Raw genomic sequence first — 25,637 nt, 5'->3', positions numbered from 1 at the left:
ACCAGGGCTGGATCTGGCTGTAATTTTCTATGATGAAACCTGGATCCATTTCCTATTTTTGAAGTACAGGAACTATTAAAAAATGGCTCCCAGCTGTGATGTTATAGAGTGGACAATAAAAACAGTCCAAACAGTAATAAATGATGATACTTGAAATGTGAATACCACATTTCATTCCTAAGTGCTTTGCAGACAATCAGCCTGACCCTGCAACCTTCCCGCCTTTCCTCCCATGATTATTCTCATTGACTGGACCAGGAATTAGGGATGTAGGATTGGGCCCCAAAGACCACTGACATGCAGCCACCTCTGGGGTGGAGGGCAGGTCAGCAGCTAAGTAACAAATTTCACAAAACTCAGTGTGTGGGGAGGAGGGGTAATTTTGACCAAGGACCCCTGGGGCAAACCCATCATGTTAGTCTATAAAGATTCCCCGCAGCTGCTGGAGTTTTTGGCTTGGGGGTTTAAGCAGGTTGCAGCCAGGAACTAATAATGGTCATTATCCAGACATCCCATAAGGATGGGGGGCCAGGAGAGCTGTAACCGGCTGCAACTTCAACCTTTGCAAACAACGAATGATAATAATAAATCCCGCCCCTCTGCGAACGCACTTTGCAAGGAGGTGAGCGGCCTGTACCGGGGGAGGGAAGTGGGAAACACAACCCAGAGCAGGCACCCATTGCAAACCAATCCCGATCCAGCCAGCTCAGGAGAAACCCTCCAGCTCCTTCCGGGAAGGGGATGTGCCCACATGGAAACAGTTGCAATCAGACCGGCTGGAGGATGCGACTACAGGCATCTTCCCCCAGCAGAGTCCCGCAGCGCCAGCTGTCAGGGCTCCCCGTTGGCTGCACGCGTCCACCAAGCCTAGACGCCCTGCTCCCCACCCCCTTCCGCTCGCCCCACAAGTGCCCACCCTCTTTTTCCCTGCCTCTGATTGGCCAGAGGTTTCTTTTGTTAGCAGCTAAGAGAGCCTGCTATTGGCTAGGGAGCAATGTCCATCCGATCCTGGAGCAGCCCCCTCCCCTTTCCCCTCTTCCCAGCCCGGACCCTGGGAGCGCGAGGGGGTTTGGGGTGGGTGGGTTTTTGTGTGTGTGTGTGTGCGCGTGCAACCATTTGCCTCTTGCACTGGGCGCAGGGAGCGGCGGTGGGTGGGTGGGTGCGTGCAGGGGGGGCCCGGCTGCCTGGCCCCCAGCGAATGCAATAAACAATAATCATCATTAGAGGGGGGAGAAAGAGGCGTTTCCTTCGGAGCATGCATCCATGGGCGGACTGAGGCCGGGAGGAGGCGGCGGCGGCGTTGCAAGAAGACCCCTTGGCAGCAGATGGGATTTGTGCCTTATTTGAGGATCTCCTGGGCAGTCCCTCTCCCCACTTGTGCTGCTGTCGGGGGGAGGGGGGGGGAAGAGAGAGGAAGTTGCATTGATTATTTTTTGCTGCTGCTTCGCTTTCCCGGATTCCCACACACCGAGGCGGTTTTTAAATCTGGATGATTATGCATGGAAAATCGCCCCCTCCCTCTAAGGAGCCAACCCGTGCGGGCAGCCAGCTCCCCCTGAGCCTGCCTGCAATTGTGCCTTCACTTATGCGTGTGTGGGGGGAAGGGAACTGAGCTGTTTTTCTTGCTTTTGACCCCCCCCCCCCCGCCGCTCTTTGGAGGGGAATCAGTGATCATCTGGGATTTCCACCTCCAGCGAGTCAATCTTGCCCCGACTGCTGGATTTGCTCCCCTTGCATGGGGAGAAGCGGCGAGCTGGTGAAGAACTCTCGGGCTTGGTTTTTATTATTATTATTTTTTGAGGGGGGGGGGCAGTTGCTTTGCGCCCCAGCCCGGCTTGTGTGTACGCCTTCCACACCGTCCCTCCCCCGCTCCCTGCCTCTGGACATTGGGATGTGACCAGCTGAGGTCCAGGCGACGCTGACCCTTCGCTCCGGGGGCTCGTGATCCTGGAAGCGGGTTGAGAATATCGCCGCACAACTCGCCTTGGAGGGATTGTCAATTACCGCCCCTCCCCGCCGCCCACCCGCCCGTCGGAGACCAGAAGCCTGGGATCTAGTTTTGTTTCGCCACTAAACCAAAGTGGGGACAACTGCTTGGGGTTGCAGGGCCACAAAACCATGTCTGCTAAAGAGAACCCCTGCAGGAAATTTCAAGCCAACATTTTTAATAAAAGCAAATGTCAAAATTGCTTTAAACCTCGGGAATCCCATTTGCTCAATGATGAAGATTTAAACCAGGTGAGTCTCCTTCCGGTTTTATTCCACCCCCTCCCCCCTCTAAATTCGCCTTGGGTTTTCAAGTGAACTGTTTTCATAACTGCACTTGGGTCAACAATGTATCTTAAGTGGGCCAGTCCGGCTTTCACGTGGACTTCATCGGTGCCGCTTTAAATGAGAGGAAATGGGATTTTTAAAAATATTCCCCCACTTTCATGGCTACATTAGGTCCCGTTACACACACGCGATTATTTGTTTTGTGATTGCTTTAAACCGCTCTCGTTTTATTTAGACCCGAGTGGGAAATACTGAAAGGCGAGAACTTGGGATGGGAGGTGTGTGTGTGTTGGGAGAGAAGGATTTGAAGTTTTAAAAGGAAAAATTGAAGATCGCAGGGGAAAATCATTTGGATTTTAAAGCCTTTCTTGTAAAGTAGGGCATGGCTTTCTCTTTGCATAGCTGGAGGGGTTCCCTGAAAGGAAGGAATCTTAAAATGTAATACACAGAGGTTTCAAAGGCAAGTTCTACCAAATCAAAGTCACTCCAGGCGCCTGGGAGAGCTGCTTTCCTTCAGTAAAACCTTTGTAAACTGATGGGCGGGGTCCGTGCTGCACGCCTGTCTGCTCTGGAAGTTTTACATTTCAGTTTTCTAGGAGGTGTCTTTCCTTGCATGCCTTTCATCTGCATATTCCCGCACGATCGCTTGGAGTTAGTAGAAAACGCGTCTTAAAAGTATGCACCCAGCGCCGTTGATCCGCCCTGAATGGGGGGCGTGTGTGTGTTTTCGCGGGGCTGGGGGGTGGGGAGGAATAGGAGCGGTGATAATCTAGCAGCATTCTCCCATTTTCCCCTCCCACTGCACTAGTTCTGACATCTAGGCTTGCAATCCTATTATGGAAATGAGATCAGACATATTGCTGGCCGAGATAATGAAATCTGAAGGCTAATATGGAAAAAACGTAACTAGGAAAACGAGTGTGTGTCTATAGTGTGGGGGGGGTGTAATTGACAGACAGTGCTTGAGCAAAGGGAAATATCCTAAAGTTTGCCCCCCCCCCCGCTCTTCTCTGTTTCCACAGCTTAGCAATGTGATTCATGGGGATTTGTGACTCAGAAATGCCTGATGGCTTTGTTACTTTCGAGAAAACTGTATGTGTGTTGTCCAGCCCGGCCACTATCTACGTGGAGAGCTTGACTTTAACCCGCCTCACACAAGCCCTCTTTTGCTTTGTTGCTATTCAGTCTCCTCCACTCCCTCCCCCGCCTTGGGTGAATTTCAATGTCCATTGGAAGGTTGTCCAGGGGCCCTGCCTGCACCCTGGATTTGACTTTATTGTGGGTGTCCTGACTTTTGTGTGTGGAGTGGGATGTGGGATTCGGGGGTCCTTCTGGAAAAGTGGGTACAGTATGGATTGCCCAAATACTTTCAGGGGGTTTGGGAGGGGAGGGGATGATTGCCCCCCCCCTTGTGGAGTAGGGTGACCAGATGTCCTGATTTTATAGGGACAGTCTCTATTTTTGGGTCTTTTTCTTATATAGGCTCCTATTACCCTGCCACCCCATCCCGATTTTTCGCATTTGCTGTCTGGTCACCCTGTGGAGTAAATTAGTTTATACTAAGTATAGCTATGAGATCTCATTCTCAGCAAGGGAGAAATAATTCCACTTTAAAGATAAGGGAAGGTGTGTGTGTACGAGATACACCCTTCTTTAAAGTATTTTACTTAATGATGGCCTCAGTTTCTGTGATCTTACATGTCCCCACCTCCACTCCCCCAAACTGAAGAATCTCATTCAGTGGATACATTAGCACAGACAGCTTGGTGTAGTGAAGGAAGGTTGCTGTAAGGAAGTTCCCTGTCCATGCATTCTGGCCATATGTTGGCTAGTTCTTAATGTTAAAGAGAAACTCATCTGACCAGGAGGCTTTGCTCTTGAAAAAACAGCTAAAGGCGTGTGTATGGGTAACATCAAGATGTAAACATGAATAGCTTTTTCATCTGGCCTCTGTGGTTAGGTTTTTTTGCAGTCCTGTTGGATGGTTGTTTGGGGTGTCCCAGAATCCTAAACAGTGGTTGGAATGAGACTTAATCATGCTTATGGTACTGCTGCCTTGGCAGGTCCCATTTACACTGCAGAATGGAACCCATGCTTTCCCCATATTGTACAGGGACAAAGCTGTTGCCATCATACCAATGGGCCTATAGATAGCCAGGCTAGAAAAGTCCTTTTGAGTCATCCAATCTGACCTTTTGCTGCTTGGCTTGAGGGGAAGATGAGGATACTTGGCACTGAAATGCTCACGTTTCCGATTTTATATAAAACTGTATGCGCTCGACTGTATCCATCTCCTCCATCCTCTGCATGTCATGTGTCATCTGAGATTGTAAGCTCTTTGGGACGGGGCCTGTCTCCTCCTATGTATTTGGCTAGCACTTGGCACAGTGTGGCCCATATCCTGCTCAGTTGGATCAGGAGTTGATACTTCTCAGTATCATAGTTAAATCAAACAAACATCCAAACTAACACACTCAGAGTCCTTTACTCATAATCGTACTTAACACTTCCAGGTTCAAAGCCTGGCGCAAATGCTAAACCGTTAATCCTTGGAGTTCTACTCTCAGGTTCACGAGTTGTTTTTCTGTGTGACTCTGTGTTAGATGAGAGTGAGCTGTTACAATTGACGGTGGCTTCACTTCTTGTCGTGCTCATTGAATGCACAGGATCTCCGCACAGTCTCTCCTAGATCTGTATCGACGTATGCAATGGACTCCTTGTTAGTTTGCAGTCGTTGTGGATGAGGTGGCTTTCCTATCTCAAGGGCTCTTTTAGACACTAGTCCAGCAAAGCACTTAAGCAGGTGCCTAACTTTTAAGCCTGTGAGCCGCCAGGCTGACTTCATTGGCTGCTCCCCCCTCGAATAAAACCTGGTAGTTTGAGTCTGTAAAGTGTCAAAGCTCCCACGCCAGGTCATGTCAAAGGGCTTAGATACAAGCTGTTCTCCCGCTTTCCCTGGCACATGTGGTGTAGTTGGGGGGGAAGCAAGAGGCGGGTGGATTTACTGAGGTCACTGTTTGGGCTGTAGCCTGTCTAGACATTGATGGTTCCTTCTGTGTCATTGCCCGTTAATGGCGTGCCTCAGAATGGAGGAAAGCCGAGTTCCGCTTCTTCTCCTCATGTGCTGCTAACGGTGCTGGTGTCTTCTCTGCTGCGGTGGTGTGACTCGGGAGTGATGCCGTCGGGGCCAGTGGTGTTACTCCATATTTCCATCAGTGTAACTGAGAGCAGAATCTGACCCGTTTGATTTAAAGATACAAGTGAGTAGTTGCCCCTGACAGAGATGTCACATGGCAACTGCTGTCCATCCAGAAGAGAGCATCTGCGGTATTTTAGGACCGGAAGAAGTTCACAGGGGGCTGGCCCACAAAGCTACTTAAATAGTCCATTGTGCCAACTTCCTTTGCAGTTGGCAGTAGGTGCCCCATTCTAGGCAGCAGAGAGGCCAAGGGTTGAATGGGTTGGGAAGTCCCTTGCTCTGGGTGCAAAGGTCTTTTCAGGACAGGATATTGCTGGTGTTCTGTGTTTATATAGAGGACATCAGCTTTTCAGAACTGCCATTCTTTCTGCCACATGAAGTTAAAACCATCCTTATCACTTAAAATATTAATGGGACGGTGTCAGGACAGATTTACCCTTCAGATCAGGTTTTGTAGACAAGCTTTTTAAAACTCTAGGCCAGGAAAGATAAATGTTCCCATGATAATTAAAATTAATTCTAACAACTCTTTGCAAGGAGAAAACATTCCTCTGCTCTAGTAGAAATCCAGATTTTGCAACATGGCACAAGAAATGATCCGTTTACTGGTCCCATCCTGCGAAGCTTTATTCACATTGCCCTTAGTTGCACGAAGAGATCTGTTGCAGTCTAGGACTGGGCTGTATCTTAAGTGCATATCCTTTGGTCTCTAGGAAGAAGGAAACCTGCTCCTGAAAATGAAATTAACTAGAAACTGACTTGGTTTTATTTGAATCTCTGTGTTCCTCTGGGCATTATTGCCTTCATCTTAATGTTTTGGATGATAGTAGACATGTGGGTTTGCCATCTGTGTGCCCCTCTGCCCATTTACTCTCCACGAACTGCCTCCGCTCAGATGATTTTTGGAATGTTGGGAAGGGGTGCAAATCTTGTTCACGCGCAGTCTTTCATTGTGCTTTTGCCCAGGTTGTTTCTATCTGTTAACCCTGTGACTCCTTAGACTGTTGGTAACTTTCTTACCTCCCTCGCGCTTGCAAAGAAGAATGTTCAAAGTGGGGGGTACCTTTATCTCTTGGCTTTAATAATAAAAAATAACATCAGTAAATGGGGTTGTGGTCTGGCAAGTTTATAAGGGTAGCCAGTGTTGGGGCAGGAAAATGGAGAAGCTGAGACCTTGAGGTGGTGCTGGTGACTTTGGGCGTACAGTGAGTGGGGAGATACAAGGGAAATTTAGGGTGGGATTTGGCTTAACTTTGCTTCCATTGAAGTCACTGGGAGTTTTTCCAGTAGTTTCAGCAGGAGTACAGAATCAGGCCATGGCTGAGCATGACTGACTATTTGAAGACTTTTTCACACCATAAAGGGCTCAATTTTGCTTTAGTGAAAGCGCAGCTTAAGGAACTTGTCAGGGATCTCCTAGGAGATTTACGTGCCGAGCCCCACTCAACGGAAAAAACACTTGTAATCTGGTTTGGTAGAAAGTGGCCCTGTGTGCTTGTTCTCAGGGAGGATGGGTGAATAAACCCAATTTGGAGATCTGCATGCACTGGGCATTGCTGTAATGCATAACAGCATGGGCTGTAAGTCGGATGAGACCCTAGTCTTGTTGCTCCAGACTGGCTTGGCCAGTCTTCCTCTGAGACCAGAGTTTTTTGTCTCTAACAGTCAATGTGCAAGAAGCTGTTTTCGCTGCTCAGCTCTGGGTAGTTTTCTTCTGGCCACCAGTGGCTGTTTGTTGGGAATCCTCTGCATGGGAAACCATGGCCAGGACTTGAGGATACAGACTAGTGGCAAAATGAGACTGTTCACAAAAGTAATGAAAACAGAAAGGAGAGCCTTCTATGCTGTTTATACTGCACTGATCTAACCATCTGGCACTGGATCAAGGCAGCCTTCTTGCTCACTGGATGCTAGGTAGCGCGTTGTGTCCTTCTTCCTTTACCCTGCGTTTCCACGTGCTGGATCCCAGAGGAGCAGTGAGGCTGACTGATAGGTGCACCATTATCTAGTTTCCTCTCTGTTTTCCCTTTTTTTTTTCTTCTTGGGAAGATCTAATCTTTCCTGAAAAGCTGTAGCCCTGGAAAACAGCTCCTGCTCACTTGCTCACATTCCTGACTCCCTGACTAGCTGCATCATGCTGCAAAAATCCAGCTGTAATTGACTAATTATTAGGACCAAACAGGGGAAGAGTCTCTGAAAATGTCAAACCCGCCTCCATCAGCTGCTGCAGTGGGAAGGAACTGAGGTCTGTCTGTAGGATTCTCTTTTGGGGGCTAGAGGGAGTGGTACAATGGAGCTAGCTCTGCTTGATTGGGGGCAGGGGGAGAGGCGTTTAGGGAAAAAGACGTAATTTCTTTCCTTTTAACTTTTTTAAAGACTTTCCTTCTACCATCCTTGCCCCACAGACACAAAGCAAAAAGTCCCAGAAATGCATGCTCCACGTCAACATGCCAAACAAAATCATGCACGATTATAAGCTAGTTGCCTAGCAAAGAAGGATGGAGGGCTCCGTGGGCATTGCTCCGTGGAGCGTGGGGAAGGCCTGTTGCAGAAATACAGATGACTGGCAGAGTCAAAGTTAAGAATAAAATGCTTTGTTGGTTGCAGTCTGCATTTCCCCTGCTGTTGGGTCCAGGGACAAGGTCAGGATTCATTCTTCAGTTGTTCTTCTGCCTGAAGTATGTCCTACCTTCTTGTCCCGCTTGAGTTCTCTGGAGAGTGAAATTCTCTTCTCACCCCATGACCAAACGTAGTGTGGGCTGCAGCCCTGCACGCTTCCCCTGAATCCTGCAGTGTTTCACCCGCTTAGCTGCAACAGAAAGGTCCGTGTGTTTTGTCTGTCCTGTGAGACTGCTTAGATGCACAACCGTCCATTTGCATGTACAGTTGCCAGATGAGTGTGTGCAAAGTAGCTGAATGGTTTCTTTGTACAAACCCCTGCTTTTGGAAAATCCGCCTCCTTGCATTCATGAACTGGTTAGCTGCCTTCCTTGGACATGTGCATGTCTGTCATTGCACCATAGCTGTTGTCTGACCTCCAGAGAGGTGATCCTCCTCTCTCAGCAGGGCCCTGGTGAAATCTGTTGGATGCTCAGGGGAGTTTGTGGACGCTCCATCTCTTGGGACATTTGGAACAAGAGTGGCCAGAGCCCTGCAGTGCGCTATAGGGCAAAGCCCGGACTTGATGTGGACTAGACGATCTAACAAACCTTTTCTGCCCATTTCCTCTGGACTGACAGGCTGAGGGAGGTGAGTAGAAGGGGCTGTTAAAGGCCACTGGTGCCCTCTCCTCTGTTGCTGTTGTCAACCAGGTAAAACAGGCCTTTAGATGGAAGCATCGAGGGGCTGTTTCAGCTCTCATTGCTGCTGGAAGGGATGGAGGGGGAGTGGTTAATTCTCAACCGTGGCACTCCGAAAGGCTCACGAAGGTGAGTACAGGTGGGAATCGGGGCAGGTGCCCAGGGGTGGAGTGTTGGGCTGTGTCAGGGCAGCTTTGGGCCGAGGACAGATTTAATCTAGCCCCTTCTTGCTCCTGGGAGCTATGAACCGCTCCTGTCTCCCTGGGTGACTGCACAGAAAGAAACCAGTTTTGGAGAGGAAGCCCTTTTGTTCAGGGGTCACGGTAGCAGTGGGTCAGTGCCACCGATACCCACAGCAGAAAGGTGCTATGAGAACTTCATGTCATGTCACCTCTGCCGCTGGCTCTCAATCCTGACCTGCACCCGCGGAGCTACCTGCCGTTCCTGTCCTAGGAGCCCCACACGCCTGGTCAGAGCTACCTGGTTGGTCTACTCTTGGTCTCTCCTGTGGTGATGGCTTTTTGTGCTGTGGGGCCGCATTTGCTGCTAAGTTGAGATTCACCAAACTTGCAGTGTAGGCTGCTTGTGAATCCTGGTCTCCGCAGGAAAGCAAAGCTGGGGTGTGGGCAAGAGGCGAGCAGCCGCCCGAGTTACTTCAAGTGGGGGAAGATACGAGCTTATTGATGCTAGGAGGGGGTCAGCACATAACTTTGCTTTGGGCTGTTCCTGGCCTTGAGGGAGGCTGCACTGATGCCAGGCAGGCCAAGTTCATGGCATTGATAGCACTAAGCACCCAAAATGCTGCTGGATGTCAGGACAATGCATATTTGGGGTGGAAACTAAGTCTGACTGGATCCTATTAGACCCCCAAAGCATTAGGACTCTGTGTGGGGTGGCTTATGGCTTCAGCTTTTATTCAGTGTGTCCATTATCGGCAGCAGCCAGTGGCTCTCCCAGCGACGTTTCCAAGGCCTGTGTTGGGTGATGTATAAGGATCTCTTCCTGCTCAGGTTGCTAGTGATGCTCCATATTAGCGCTTCCTAGGCAGAGCGGCTGCATGCTGGGGAATCTGATGGCACCCTTCAGACTTGGCTCTGCACTTCCCACCATCCCTCTCTGCCCTGGCATTTGGTGGGTGTCCAGTTAGCCCCAACAAAGGCAGCTGCTGCCAGGCAAAAGGAGTAAGTTGTAGGGGTGGGTTTGCCTAGAACCTTCTCCGGGATGAGTCCTGAATGTGGAAATACAGGCCTTTCTCTGCCCCAAACTCTCCTGATCCTGCTGTCTGCATTTCCAGAGGGAAATAATTCCAAATCCCTGTCCCCCCAAGGGTCGCCCTGGGTTCCATCTTCTGTGAGGTTTCTTGGCTACTCCCAGGCTAGAGATGGAGTCAAGGCTTCCATCCCCTGGGAGGGGGAGAGCCCGGCCGTTGGGACCTGGAGCTTGTGCTGCGAGCGGTTGCAGGGTAGAATCTAATAGCCTGGCTCCCACAGAAAGGTGCAGGGCGCGGGGTGGGGTAAGAAGCTATTGGTATGTGACTTGGCTCCTCTTGCAGCCCGTTGAGCTGGCATCCAGAGGGCAGCCCAGAGCACGTCTGTTCCAGTCCATGCTCCCAAGAGGGCTGGGTACCTGCTGCCCTGTTGGCTCAAGCCATGTCACTGAGTGACTCTGAGGCTCCCTGGCTCAAGGACAGGCAGGAGCACATCAAACAGAGAGCAGGTGTCTGGTGCTGAAACTGCTGGGGTGGAGGGATTAGCCTACAGGACCCTGCTCGCTCCCGAGGGACCTTGACCCATTCAGACTGGCAGGGCCCGAAAGAGCTGGGGAAGCTTGGGGTGGGTGCTGTATGGGGAGGAGGAACCTGTCCAATCTCTCCCCGGCCCCCAGTGAGGGGAGGTGGCAGGCGGCATGGTAGCTCCCAATAATGAACATCCCGGAGCTGAGGCCAGCCTGGAGAGCCTTCTCTCATCCCTAAAAGACCCTGCTGATGCCTGGGTTCACCCCTCTCACTCTGTGGGAAGATTTGCCCACTGGTGTCTAAGCAGCAGGATGGAAGCCCTGGTCCCGTCCTGCCCTGCAGTACACGTGCTGTGCGGGAGGGGTGGAGTGCATGAGTCGGTCTGAATGGGGAGCCTGTGTACTGAAACCAGCCCTAAGGAGCCCACCTCTAGGAGGTGACCCGTGGCTTCAAAGGATCCCCGGGTGGTTTCCCGCACCGTCGTGTTCCCCCATCTACAGGCCCCTTGGGAGGGTGACTTACAGTAGCATTTGGTGCATGTGCACATAGGGGTGTGTGTAGGCAGGCAGCACAGAATGTGCAGCAATAATGTGTGGCAAGCCAAGGATGGGAAGGGCCAAGCACCAGGTAAAGGGGGTCAGTATAGTTAACCTGCATTTGATGGCGGGGGCTATTGAGACACAAGGCGCTGAAATGGCTTGGGCTGGGGCTGGAACCTCTGGTGCACAATGTCCAATGCCAGCTAGAATCCCAGAGGCAGGAGGTGGAGAATTTGCCCCCTACCCGGGACATGCGTCATGCTCTCTTACTGGATTCTGCAGGACCTTCAAGAGAGATGGGCTCTAAGCCAGCGGAGATGTCCGAGTGGCTGATTCAGGGCCCTCCTTTCTGATAGGAGGATGCGTGACATGAAGAACATTAAGTAACAATTGGTGTGTTCTTGCGAAGAGTTTGCAGAGAACCCTCTGTGCGCAGAAGGCCTGGGAGTGAAGTACAGCCTGTCTCTGCTCCATTGTCCCTTGGAGTGAGGGCTGCCCCAATCCTGACCGGCCAGCATCGCACCCAGGTTCTGTTGGGCTCGTGTGCATCCAAGAGCTGAAAATGTGGGCTCAGATCTGCCTTGTTTTGGGGTCATAATCACAGAATTCCGTGTGGCTTTCACTAGAGCCTGTGCCCAAACTGCCCGGGAGGTGGGGCGGTTTCAGATCTGCCTCTCTTGTAGTGGCTTGGGGCACCTGGAACCAAAAACTGCCCAAAGAGTACAGTGTGGATGGTGGCTTGGACCCTGACAACCTGATGCCATTCCTGGCTCTGCCATGGCCTAACCAGGTGACTGTGGGTAACTGCTTTGGCTCTGTCTGCCTCCATTTCTCCAGCTAAAATGGCGTTCTCACCAATCCATGAGGAAGTGCCGGAGACGCGAGTGAAGAGTGCTAGGTTCCACTATCATTTTATTGTCTGTCTTAAAGGCCCCTGGGCCTTGATGATCCTGCTCTGTACATTGGGTCTATTCTGCAACCTGGTGAGTTACCTTTAGCTTCTGTGATAAGGTGTCCGCCTGCCTGTAGGACCCCCCTGTGCATGCTCAGACCTGAGAGGCAGAGACTGAGCCTTCCCTGTGCTTCTTTCCTGTTTTTTTTTTCTCTCTCTTTTCCTTCAATTGCCAAGATCAACTTAAAGTGAAAAACTCCTGCCTCAGCCCGAGACAGGCTGATTACGTCTGCCGGCAGCCTAAACAGATGACCCCACCCCAGCGCGCACATGGAGCCAGGAATCTTTCTCCGTGACTAATTTGAACTTTCCCCCCCGAGCGCGCCGTGATGGGTCAGAAATGCAGCTCACGGGGAGTTCTTCATCCTTGTTTTTGCAAACGTTTAATCTCCCCAATTCCTTTGGTGTCACAGTCGATGGGGTTTTCTGACAGGTCTGTTTGGGTAGGTGGCAAACCTGGCTTGGAAATAAGGCTTGGTCAAAGTTCCAGACCTGGGAGAGGCCGTGTAGATACGCCCTGTTGTCAGACCTACTCCCGGGGGATACGGCCCTAGGAGGGTGTTCCTCCCCACAGCACCAGGATGGGAATGCTTCGGTCATATAACTCCGCCTCTACGATCTGCACCTCACAGAGCCCAAATTCACTGTAGCCAGGCACGCAGTAAGTGTTCAGCTGGTGCCAATGAAAGTCACCTCAGTGTGGTGCATTTCCCTGGGGCGGTTAGACTTGTACTTCTGCGGCGCTTCCTAGTCGTGGTGGGTGGACAAAGTGGATGCCCCAGTGGCGGGTGCTGGTGGTCCAAAACCAGGCTGTTCAGCTCGTGTGTCCTGATGGCGACTCTTCTTACCCCAGCTTACAAGTTCTGTTTGCTCTTAATTGGCTCTTCTATTAACATGCTCCAGTCATCCCTGGAGTGTGGGTGATCAGGTTGGCCCGTGTGCACCTTGCTCCTGGCCTGTCCTTCCCCCCTCACTCTGGGGAGAAGTGGAGATCTGGTGGGCTCTTGGCAACCTTTCACCTTGAAGTCACCGGTTCAGATCCACCGCAGGTCTGTTGTTCCTGGGAGTTACAAAACGCCTTCCCGCTGTGGGTGGCCCTGCGTGTAATGGGTGGGTGGGTCTCGGTCCATTTCCTAACAGACTGGCGGCTGCAGCCCGAACACCCCTGACACCCTTAGCAATCTGAGCAGAGAGGCCAAGCACGGCCATGGACACCAAGTTCCCCTCTCGGACCAGCAGGAGGCTGGTCCGTATCGGGGCTGATGCTTGTGCTGGAGTGAGGCTGGTACAGCAGCGCTGTCCATCCAGTGCCTGTGGCCAGCACAGTACCCACAGCAGCACCTCTTCAAAGCCAGTATCTGGTAGCCTCTGCCCCTCAAAGACTGCCTGTGTGGTGGGTGAGGGGTCCCCCTGCAGTGCCAGCTCCACTCCCCACCCCTCCATCCCAGCTGCATGGAAGCCCCAGGCCTCTATTCTTAGGAGCTAGTGGGGGCTGGCTGGATTCTGTCCTGGGAGCCAGTGATTCCTGCCTAGCGTCAGCGTGGCAGCTTGACAGCCTTGTGTAAACCTCGCTGGGGCCATTTCCTCCTCCTCCTCCTCCTCCTCCTCCTCCCCCCCGCCCCTTGCTAACTGGCCCAGTTGGCTGGGCTGGAGGCAGCGTGTTCCTCTGATGCAACACAGATTTGAACAGCCAAGAAAATAAAACCCAGGAGTAGGACTAACCGGCTCAGCTTGTGAGCTCTGCTCTCTGACGCTGAATTACAGGGGAAGAGGAAGCGACCTGCAAACCCCAGCGAGGGGGAATAAATGCTCTCGTTGAAGCACAGCTATTGACCTGAAGCAGGAGTGAACACAGGGATTCTCCCTGTCTTGTACAGGTCAAACTAGATGATCACGATGGTTCCTTCTGACCTTAAAATCTCTGAAATCATGGTGCAGGTATCCGACCAGGAAGCACTGCAAGAGCGGCCCCAGTTGAGGCTTGCTTATTAAGGGCCGTCTTGGGGTAGGGGCGGGGAGCAATGAGCATCTTTCTGTGAAATAAGTTCTTTGACTAAATCTGGGGTGAGCCCAGATTGGCTGAGGGGGGTGCCCCTGTCTAACCGTTGAGCCCATGGCAGAGTGCTGTGTTCCCTGCGTTTTGTCCATCGGGATTGGCCCGAATTTTCAACGCCGAACGTTTGGAAAGTTCAGCTCCCGAGCTAAACAATGGGGCTCGGGCCTAGCTCTCGTTTGGCCAGGGTTTTGCCTCCCTGGCTTGTTGCGTTCTGGCCCAACTGTTGCTATTAGCAGATGGTTTAGTTTGAATTCATATTTTAATCCAGTTGCATGAAAGGAGCATGTCCTGCATCACATCTTATTGAGGCTCTTGTCCGGTCCCTGAAGCTAAGCCGGGCCAGGCTGAGTCAGCGTCTGGATGGGAGACCTCTGGGGAATACCAAGGGGTTGCAGGAAGTGATGATGATCTTCCTTCTGAGTCAGTTTGCACTAGTGTCCCAGCATGTTGTTTTGATGGTGCTGGGCTGCTGGAGACACCTTTCAAATGGATATAAAACCAAAGCCCTATTTTGCTTGTAACCATTTTTTGGAAGAATGGGGAGTGTTGGAACCAGTTGAAAAGTAATGGGGGTAATAACATTTTTCCGACTTAGTTCATTGCACAGTTTCCGTTAGATATAGTGTCCTTCATTTCCTGCCCTATAGCGGGTGCTCTCCCATCCCAGAGATGACTGCTTGTGTATCTGTACCTCCCTGACCTGAGTGTTGTTAAACAAACCATATGTTTGTAAAGTGCTTTGAGATTCTTGGGTGAAAGGTGCTAGAAGACTGCTAAATACTATTTATAGTCCCACCTACAGTGAAAGCTGCAAAGTGACCAGATTGGCCCGTGTGCCAGGGGACCACCAAAAATAGTTCACCTAAGATCAGCTAGCCTCTGCTTGGCCAAACAAACCTATTCTGGGAACCTCAGTGTTGCTGTCGAGTGGCCTTTTACACAAGGGGTTGTATAAATCCCATTACAGAACAAGAGTATTGTCAAGCTGCCGTTTAGCACTTGTGGGGTTCTTGTGAATTCCCAAGTGCGAACTGTGTTCAGAGAAAACAAACTACATGCGTAAGTCTGTGCTTCCTTCCAATGTGTTTTTTCTATCCCCTCCAGAAACCCTCCTCTTGTGTGGGAGAGTCAGGTGTCATTTATTTTAAAGCGTGTTGCGGTGAGGGGATTAAAAGGTCAGAGCTGGTTTTAACTCTGAGGCCTTGTCTACACCCAAACTTGTGCCAGCCTAGTTAAACTGATACAGATCCCTGTGTGGCCGTTTATTTGCTTTTAAGAGTGGCTTGGTTTGGCTTAAAATAGACCTAAGGGCTTGCAGTCACCCAGAGTTCTTGTAATTCCTGCTCCTCAGTTTGGTTTAAGTCTGGATGGGGACACTGATTTCAGGGTTTGAATGCCTTTGATTCAGTTTAGCTAGTAAGGAATTGATTTAAAATTTATATTGAAATAGGGCACTCAAAAAACAAAACCAGTGTTCCAACTCATGGATTTCACAGGCATGAATTATAGCTGATGCAGTCATTTTGCTTCCACTTACTGTGTAGACAAGTCTTAACTGATTTAAGCTAAATCAACATAAGCGTGGTTTAAACAGATTAATAGATTCATAGATATTAAGGTCAGAAGGGACCATTATGATCATCTAGTCTGACCTCCTGCACAATGCAGGCCACAGAATTTCACCCACCACTCCTGCAAAAAACCTCGCACCTATATCTGCGCTATTGAAGTCCTCAAATCGTAGTTTGAAGACTTCAAGGAGCAGAGAATCCTCCAGCAAGTGACCCGTGCCCCATGCTACAGAGGAAGGCGAAAAACCTCCAGGGCCTCTTCCAATCTGCCCTGGAGGAAAATTCGTTCCCAACCCCAAATATGGCGATCATCTAAACCCTGAGCATATGGCCCTGAGCATATGGGCAAGATTCATCAGCCAGATACTACAGAAAATTCTTTCCTGGGTAACTTGGATCCCACCCCATCTAATATCCCATCACAGGCCATTGGGCCTATTTACCATGAATATTTAATTACCAAAACCATGTTATCCCATCGTACCATCTCCTCCATAAACTTATCAAGTGTAATCTTAAAGCCACATACAGATCTTGGCTTCCACACAGCATCTTGTGCCAATTTAACTAAACCCATTTAAAATCACACCATAGGTTAAACCAGCACAAGCCCCTGTGTGGGCCCTCTGAGAGATTCTGCCATGAAATGGGAGAGGTGTGTATTAGAGGCTGGGTTTTCAGCTTTCGGGGTGGCAGTTATGAATGGGGAGGTTGGCTGTGGCCCCTTGAAACCTTTCTTTACGGCCAAGGGTGAAGGGCTTTTGAAACATCTTCCAGTTGGAACATGAGGGCCCTTATATGGGGGAAGCAGTTTATTTGTTTTATAGGGTGTTCTATGTTAGCTAATTAAAATTTCTCCCTGCACTTGCAGTTAAATGTGGTATTCTTCACTTCCTGTCCTAAACTGTTGTGTTGTGATTACTCCTGGGGGAATTCGGTGGCAAAAAAATTAAAAATTCTGCACACAATATTTTAAAATTCTGCAAATTTTATTTGTCAAAATAACACGACATAATCACGCCAGTTTCAATTACTTAGGTATTTTTAAATAAACTACCAGTCAGCAAGTGTGTCTATAACAATATAAACACACAAAAAAATTCCCCCAGGAGTAGTGTGTTAAAGAAACCCGGTTTCTGGGTGACAACCCAGTTTCTGCTTCTCTGCCCCCTTCCTCCACAGAGCCCAGCTGGGGGGGCCAGACACTCACACCCCCTTTCCCCTAGAGCCCAGCCATGGAGGCCACCCTTGCCCATATACCTGCCCTGCCTCCAGCTGTAGGGTTGCCAACTTTCTAATTGCACAAAACTGAATACCCTTGCCCCACCCCTGGCCCTTTTTCCGAGGCCCTGCTCCCACTCACTCTACCCCTTGCTCGTTCTCCCCCATTTTCACTCACTTTCACTGGGCTGGGGCAGGGAGTTGGGGTTCAGGAGTGGGTGCGGGCTCCTGGGTGGGGCCAGAAATCAGGGGTTCAGGATGCAGGAGTAGGTTCTAGGCTGGGGGTTGGGGTGCAGGAGGGGGTGTGGGCTCCAGGAGGGAATTTGGGTCTGCGAGGGGGCTTGGGTTGGGGTGTGGGCTTTGGGAGGGAGTTTGGATGCAGAACGGGGCTCAGGGCTGGGGCAGGGGTGAGGGATGTAGGCTCTGGGTGGGAGTTAGGATGCAGGAGGGGGTTCTGATCTGAGGCAGAGGGTTGGGGTGCAGGAGGGTGTTTGGGGTGCGGGCTCCAGCTGGGCAGCGCTTAATGCAGGGCGAAGGCAGGCTCCCTGCCTACCCTCGCTCCATGTGGCTCCTGGAAGCTGCTGGCATGTCCGGCTCCTAGGCGGAGGGGCCTGGGGCTCGGCGCGCCGCCTGTGCCTGCAGACACTGCTCCAGCAGCTCCCATTGGCTGCGGTGCTAACGCTCGGGGTAGGGGCAGCACATAGAGTTCCTGTGGCCACCCCTGCACCTAGGAGCCAGTCATGCCTGCCGCTTCCGGGAGCCACGCGGAGCCAGGGAGCCTGCCTTAGCCCTGCTGCACTGCCGACTGGACTCTTAGCAGCCCAGTCAGTGGTGCTGACCGGAGCTGCCAGGGTCCCTTTTCAGCCAGGCGTTCCGGTTGAAAACCGGATGCCTGGCAACCCTACCCAGCTCGGGGGACCCCTTGCCCAGATACCTGCATCCCCTCTCCACTCCCCCCACAGACCCCAGCCATGCCACCCTCAGCCCAGACACCCACCCTCTACCCCCTCAGAGCCCGGGGATCCATAGGGAGAAACAGACAGATGCTCTGTACCAGGCTTGCACAGAGTTTCCTGCGCGCCACCCTCTCCTTCTCTTGGGTCGTATGGGGAACTGCAACTGCCAGGAACCCTCTAGCTTTCTCCCCCTTCCCCTGGCAATGTCCCCATAGTGGCGGCCAGCAGCACTGCATCCCATTTCTGTGGGGGAAAGGAAATTCTGCACAAAAACATTAATTTTTGCAAAATTGCGCAGTGGTGCAGAATTCCCCCAGGGGTAGTTGTGATCTACTAAGCAACTGCTGCCTTCCACCTTACAATGTCCCCTGAAAGTGGGAACAGGCGTTCACATGCCACTGTTGTAGCCAGCGTCGCAAGATATTTACTTACCAGATGCGCTAAAGACTCATATGTCCCTTCATGCTTCAACCACCATTCCAAAGGACATGTGTCCATGCTAATGAGGGGTTCTACTCGATAACGATCCAAAGCAGTGCAGACCAACGCATGTTCATTTTCATCATCTGGCTCAGATGCCACCAACAGATGGTTAATTTTCTTTTTTGGTGGTTCAGGTTCTGTAGTTTCCACATCGGCATGTTGCTCTTTTAAGACTTCTGAAAGCAAGCTCTATACCTCATCCCTCAGATTTTGGAAGGCACTTCAGATTCTTAAACCTTGGGTCAAGTGCTGTAGCTATCTTTAGAAATCTCACATTGGTACCTTCTATGTGTTTTGTCAAATCTGCAGTGAAAGTGTTCTTAAAATGAACAACATGTGCTGGGTCATCATCTGAGACTGCTATAACATGAAATATATGGCAGAATGCAGGTAAAACAGAGCAGGAGACATGCAATTCTCCCCCCAAAGAGTTCAGTCATAAATTTAATTAACGCATTATTCTTTTAATGAGCGTCATCAGCATGGAAGCATGTCCTCTGGAATGGTGGTCGAAGCATGAAGGGTCATATGAATGTTTAGCATATCTGGCATGTAAATATTTTGCAATACCAGTTACAAAAGTGCCATGCGAACACCTGTCCTCACTTTCAGGTGACATTGTAAATAAGAAGTCGGGAGCATTGTCTCCCATAAATGTAAACAAACTTGTTTTGTTTTAGTGATTGGCTGAACAAGAAGTAGGACTGAGTGGACTTGTAGGCTCTAAAGTTTTACTTGTTTTGTTTCTGAGTGCAGTTACTTAACCAAAAAAAAATTCTACATTTGTAAATTGCACTTTCACGATAGAGATTGCACTACAGTACTTGTATGAGGTGAATTGAAACATTCTATTTCTTTTATGATTTTTACAGTGCAAATATTTGTAATCAAAATAATAAAAAGTGAGCACTGTACACTTTGTATACTGTGTTGTAACTGAAATCGATATATTTGAAAATGTGTAGAAAAAAATCCAAAAATATTTAATAGATTTCAATTAGTAGTCAGCTGTTTTAACAGCACGATTAATTTTTTTGAGTTAACTGCGATTAATCGACAGCCCTATTGCAAATTTACTTAATTTCTGCCAGTGAAAGCCACGTATTGGACTGCAAAGCATAATTAGCATGCAGCGCTGCTGGGCACTGTGAAACGTCCCTCTGTGTATTGAAGTGCCCTGGTAGGGTGCAAGGTGAATCACCATTGTCAGTGTCTCTGCTAGTGTCTGGGAGATGAACACTACTGTAGCGTTTTCTGAGCAGCCAGGCTTGGATCTCCCTAGAGCTAAGATTCCCCATTCCATAGTGCAGATCCAAGTGTCCTTTTTTCCAAGTGTGCTGTTGCTAATTTGCCTGGCTGATTGCTTTCAGTCTTCCTTCTGCTGCTATTCAAAGACATTTGTATTTGGCGGACAGCTCTTCACCTACCTGCTCCCAATCCCGGTTCTTCCTAACTGGTTCTGTGGTTAGATCTAATGCAGTCCAGCTGCCACATAAGCAGATGTGATACCCTGAACTCAACATCAGGACATCCCTGGGGAATGCCTGGCAAGGGGGAGAAATGGACTGGGACCACGTGTGGTGGTTTTGCTCAGGAAGCCATTCGCCTGCCAGCCTTTGTTGTTCTCTTCCCTGCTGTGTTGGTTGAAGTGAAGAAGCGGATCTAGGTGACTGCTGTGCAATCAGGTACTTCTGCCTGCGCCAATATCTCTGTCAAATCTCAGGCAGAGAGATTCTCAGGCCGGAAGGGACCATTGTGATCATCTAGTCTCCCCTCCTGTACAACACTGGCCAGAGACCGTCCCCAATATAATTCCTAGAGCAGAGCTTTTAGAAAAACATCCCATCTGGATTTAACAATGGACGGTGATGGAGAATCCACCACGACCCTTGGTAAGTTGTTCTGATGGTTAACTACCCTCACCATTAAAAAATGTATACCTTATTTCCAGCCTGAATTTGTCCAGCTTTAACTTCCGGTGATTGGATCATGTTATAGGCGAGATAGGAATGACAGGTGGTTGGGTTAAAAAAAAAAAAATCACCCTTTTTCAAGTAGTTTTTTTTAATGGAAGAACCAGGGAGAGACTTGCAGGGCTACAGCATGGAGGCACTTACAAAATCATGGTACACCTACCTCAGCAGTTACTGCTCTCTGTATAGAGAAGATATGAAAAGAACCGGTGTCACACCTCCTAATGCGGCTGAATGGACTGATCCTACAGCTGTTCTTCTGGGCGAGGAGAGTTGTGTGACGTGGGGTACAATTCTTGCCAAATATCCGCATTCTGCTGTGATAAAAGGAAAAAATTCCTGCCTTGTCATTACTATCCATCTATCTTGGGTGCTTCACTGCAGTGTCTGAGTACCTCACAATCTTCCATGTATTTACCTGCCCAACCCCGCTGTGAGTCAGGGCTGTGTTGATATCCGTTTCGCAGGTGGGCAGCTGATGCACAGAATAAGTGACTTGCTCAAAATCACACAGGAAATCTGTGGCAGAGCAAGGACTCAAACTTGGGGGTCTCAGGATCCACGCCAGTGCCTGACCACTGGATAATCCTTCCTCTCTGCTACTAATGAACACTTCAGATGGGTGGAGGATGGAAATTAAAACTCTAGCTTCCATTCTGCCACTTTATTCTTTCTGTCCGAACTGGGAGAAATTCAGAAAGGAAAGTAGGCTGCTTGGTTTTGCACCCTTGTGCTCTAGCAGCCCAGTCTGCAGGCAGTGTTTGGGTTGCAGAGACTTTTCCCTGTTGGTAACATGCCCTGGGTGGTCACCATGCTGGGCCGGAGGCAACAGGTGTAGAACAAATCAGAATCTCTGTCCCAAAGAGCTTGCATGTGGGAGAGGGGAGCGGAATGGGGGATGGGGGGACATGCAGTTCATAGGCTGGTTGTGGCCTAGAATTAGAACAGGTGGATCGTCAGGAGATATCTCTGGGGGAGGGTGCCTGGCAGACTGTGTAAGGAGTGGCAAGAAGGGGAGTTACGAGAGTCAAGGGCGTGGGAGGAGATTGGGAAAGAAGTGTAGGCTGGGGGTGTGGCTGTGCAGAGTTCTGCAAGTGAGGGGGCACGTTTAGTACCTGCTGTGGAAGGAGAGCGGACGCTGCAGTGACAGGACCTAAGAAGCCAGGAGACATGATTGGAAGGAGAGGTGGTTTTGGTGCCAGAGCTTTGAAGGGGCTGCAGGAAGGGGGTTCAGGAATCCAGGTATGGCCCAGGCTTCTGCTGAGGGGAGGGATGGTTTTAAGGGAAGGAACACCGGGATTTGGTCACAGCTTGGCTGTGGGGGGAGAATTTCTAGCACTTTGGTCGAGGTTTTCAAAGTGCTTTCTAGAGCTGGGTACATGCCCCGCTTCATGAATAGGGAAAGTGATGCACAGAGGAGAAATGATTTAGGAAAGCTCTTGTCCTGCAGGGAGGGTGTCGTCTTGGCATGGCACGAGTGCCCCATCGTCCTAGGTGGTGTACGAACAAATGCGGAAGAAAACAATGGTCCTTTTCCCGACGGCTGCTGAGCACTGCCTCTGTAAGGGGGGTGGTCCTGGTAAGCTGGAGTCACAGGTAGAATCCTCAGCTGTGACTGTAGGAAAGTGGGGAGGAAATTCAGGAGCTGTGTCCCAGATGTTTAATTTGAGGCTGCCCCTCAGCAGGAGAGCTCGGGAAGGCAGCGGGATGCTGCAGAGGAATGTTTTAAATTCAGCCCTGAAACCAAACTGTGCACTTTGTTAAATTAAAAAAAATTGTATTTTGTTTTACTAAAAAAAAACACAAAACAACCTCTTAAAGGGATTGTCACCTTATTTTCAGACAGTTGTGAGATCTTGTTTTCCCTGTTACAAGCAACGCCTGATGTTTAACATGCCACTGAAGGAGATTGGAGAAGCGATTATCTTTTTTTCAGCTCATAAGCAATTAAGAGGCGTCTTCATTTTGTTTCCCGTTTGCTAACTTTGCGGACTTCATGCCTTTGGCAATTTTTCCTGTCGTTTGTGTGGATTTTTCCAGAGGGGAATATATATCTATTTAAGTGTTGCAAAACCACAAAAACTCACAGGTGGCCTATGGGAGTGTTGGGCCTGAAACAGTTTAGTCTAGATTTCACCTTGATGTCACTTGAAAAGGGTTTGAACTGCCTCTTAGCTTTTTTTGGCCTAAGCTCCCCTCTGAAGGTCAGGAACTGTTAGTGCACATCAGCAGGGTCCCCGTGGACAGTTAATACGCGGCGGCAGGCTAGTGCGAGGTAGATATACACCCCACCTTGCCGTGAAGTAAATGTTTGTGTAGACAAGACCATGTTTGCTGTGTAGTGACAATGCCCTGGCCCGTTGCTCACCATGGTTCTGATGTCCACCATCTTAGTGTCCAGTAAGTCACTCACGGTCTGGGAGTAGCATATTCAGCTGGTAGGAGGGAAAGTGGGGGAAGGATGATGGACGGGTGCGGGGGGGAGAATGTGTTTTGCAGCCTGACCTTTCTGGCCATTTGCTAGTGGGGTGACTGGCCTTATATGCTGGGGTTGCCTGTGATATCAGAGGCCTGGACTCTGACCCAGGAGGTCCTTTCCAGTCCTATGGTCCTAAAGGCAGTGGAACAAGGACTTCCCTTTGGCAGCGTGTAGTTCCTCCATTAAAGAAGAAAATTCTGGGAGGGGAGCTGAGATTTTCTTTTGCTGATTTCTGTGATGGTGCAGATAGTTTTTCCAGGTTTCAGAGTAGCAGCCGTGTTAGTCTGTATCCGCAAAAAGAAAAGGAGTACTTGTGGCACCTTAGAGACTGACAAATTTATTTGAGCATAAGCTTTCGTGAGCTACAGCTCACTTCATTGGAGCATCCGATGAAGTGAGCTGTAGCTCACGAAAGCTTATGCTCAAATAAATTTGTCAGTCTCTAAGGTGCCACAAGTCCTCCTTTTCTTTTTGTAGTTTTTCCAGTTATTCTTTCCCCTCCTCTTGCTGTTATTGGCTAAATGAGCCGCTTCCCGGTGTGAAATGACTAGGAGCGGCCCTCTTCTGTGCCAGGTTGCTGGATGTTGGAACTGACAGTGGAGAAGAGCGAGTTTAGGGAACGCTGTTCTGTATAGGACCTGGCCACACCGGTAAAGCGCTAACGCCGAATATTCTCTTTTGTGAATAAGAGCGAACTGTTCAGTAGAGCTTGGTTTTATCTGATTCCGGATGGGCTTCTTTGATGAGTGTCTTGCATAAGAACTACGTCAGGAGGGGGTCTTTATATAGATTAGCCTACTCAGGGCCAAGGAGTGTGAATCGCAAAGCTGCTTCTGCCCTGGGTCTCCAGACAAGCAGGGTTGAGGGCGTGAAAACTTTAACGGATGTGTCCAGTGTTCCGGACGTCCTGAGGGCAAGCTGGGTCCCATCCAGAATTCTCTCTTTACCATGGACTCACCATATTGGAGGGAGTGGGTCTGTCTCCTTAAGGTGGTTTTTCGCCTTCCTCTGTAGCATGGGGCACGGGTCACTTGCTGGAGGATTCTCTGCTCCTTGAAGTCTTTAAACCACGATTTGAGGACTTCAATAGCTCAGGCATAAGTGTGAGGTTTTTCGCAGGAGTGGGTGGGTGAGATTCTGTGGCCTGTGTTGTGCAGGAGGTCGGACTAGATGATCATAATGGTCCCTCCTGACCTGAATATCTCTGAATCTATGAAAAAAAAAAAAAGACTCCAGCTGACTGGTTCTCTTCTGCTCCCTCGTAGGCAAAGCCCATCTACGGCGGTTGGCTGCTGCTGGCACCAGAAGGGACGGACTTTGACAACCCTGTGCACCGTTCCCGGGTAAGGAAAGCAGAATCTTTCTCCTACTCTAGCTGTTGTGGCAGATGAAGCATGGGATGGGGTGGAGGAGGACACATGGGAAGCACAGGGAGGTGTTCCGGGAGGTTTGTTGCTCCTTCGTTATTCCAAACTCCTCTCTCCCACATATTCAGCAGTAATCCAGTCCCACTGCATGTGCCCCGGTTTGCTAGGAGATGTGTTGGCTGATGCTTGGCGTCCCAAGGAAATCAGGCCAAAGGGCAATGCCCCCTGTGCGTGGTGTAGATAGTAATGGAATAGTCTTCTGTCGGTGGGAGGGGTCCAGCAGCGAATGAGTTAAGAGACCTTCCCAAGTGCTAGAATCGGAAAGGTAAAAGCTGTCCTGCTGGCGGCCAGCAGAATGTGTGCTGACTTTCCTTCCTTCTTTCCAGCTGCAGAGTTGTACTGAGAGCTCTAGGTATGGTCCTGAGATCGCTTCTCTAGGTAGGCGGTCGCTGTAGTTGCCAGTATGATGCTAGGGTTTCGTGCCCGGGAAGGGAAGTGCTGTGAGTGGGATGGTGTCCAAGGCTATGTTTGTAATGTGAGCCATAATGATAAATTATTACTGAGTTGGGCTCAAGCCACAGAATCTGGATCCCAAGTATGAAACCTCCCCCCGCAGTTTAGAGGGAGTTTGGAGGGTTGGTGGGGACCCAGCTCGAATGATCATGTGTCCCTTAGTCAGCATTGTAAATCATACAGGGCAGTGCAGGGCCAAGCAAGTATCTGGCACTGATACTACAGACAAATGGCATTGATGTGGTGGCAAATGGCAACACACAGACATGAGACCACCTAGGCTGCCCGCAAACATGTGGGGTCTTGGCAGGTGTTTGATGGAGTAGGTGGCTCATGCCCATGTCTGCCTCACCAGCCTGGAGACTCGGAGCATTCTAGTGATGCCATTCAGGAGGGTGGCAATCTTGGGGCAGGCCAATTGTAGTTGGCTAGGCACCCCACATGACTGTAAGAACCATCTTCGTGTTAGCGAGAGACAGTCCAAGTGAGATTCTCCAGCTCCCAGCTGTGTGAAGGCTGGGGATCTGGGGCTGAGACATCCCTGCTGGAGCACAGGAGGTGTGAGACTATAATTCACCTGGGAGGGTGGGGTGAGGCTGCCTGAGATCTGCATGCTGAGAATAAGGGTGGGGTGGGGGAATCTTCCAGTTTCCGTGGAACTTCTCTGGGCCCTAGGCACGCTGGATTTCCCCTAATGCTGCAGGCATAGGACATGCTTGAATAAATGCAGGGGAGGGGGAAGAGGGGGCTGACAGTCAGGTAGGCTGGGATAATGCACCCTAGACAGAGTGGAGGCTGGTGGTGGGTTTCTGGGGGAAAGAGGAGCTTTGCTGGGGGAGAGAATCACGTTTCCAGTCTAAGGGGCCGGTCTCTTGCTTCTCGGCCCAGCGACGGGGTGTTCCAGCCTCCGCTTTTCCCTTTCTCTGTACGTCTGCCTGGCACCAGCATGTGCTCCTCTAATCTTTGCCACCTCGCCTTGGAGCAAATCCTTCTGAGCCACTTCCTGTGTTATCGGAGATG

At 50.2% G+C, this 25,637-nt stretch overlaps 1 protein-coding gene across 8 annotated transcripts in view; it reads left to right on the top strand.

Annotated features, from left to right (window-relative positions):
* Nucleotides 1-1,160: 1,160 nt before the first annotated feature.
* Nucleotides 1,161-25,637, top strand: part of MPRIP (myosin phosphatase Rho interacting protein) — a 172,352-nt gene continuing 147,875 nt past the window's right edge. For 7 of the 8 annotated variants that reach the window (XM_073361865.1, XM_073361861.1, XM_073361864.1 and 4 more), the window contains exons 1-2: nt 1,161-2,238; nt 24,003-24,080. In XM_073361865.1, the coding sequence (XP_073217966.1) occupies nt 2,119-2,238; nt 24,003-24,080 (198 nt within the window). In that variant the 5' untranslated portion in view covers nt 1,161-2,118. Of the gene's footprint in view, nt 2,239-24,002; nt 24,081-25,637 lie in introns of those variants that run through there. The other variant, XM_073361862.1, reaches the window with a different exon arrangement.

This window comes from Lepidochelys kempii, chromosome 10 (assembly GCF_965140265.1).
Source record: "Lepidochelys kempii isolate rLepKem1 chromosome 10, rLepKem1.hap2, whole genome shotgun sequence".
In the NCBI taxonomy this organism is placed as follows: domain Eukaryota; kingdom Metazoa; phylum Chordata; order Testudines; family Cheloniidae; genus Lepidochelys; species Lepidochelys kempii.
Note: the sequence above shows the minus strand (reverse complement) of the source record. Positions and strands in the feature narration are given on the sequence as shown.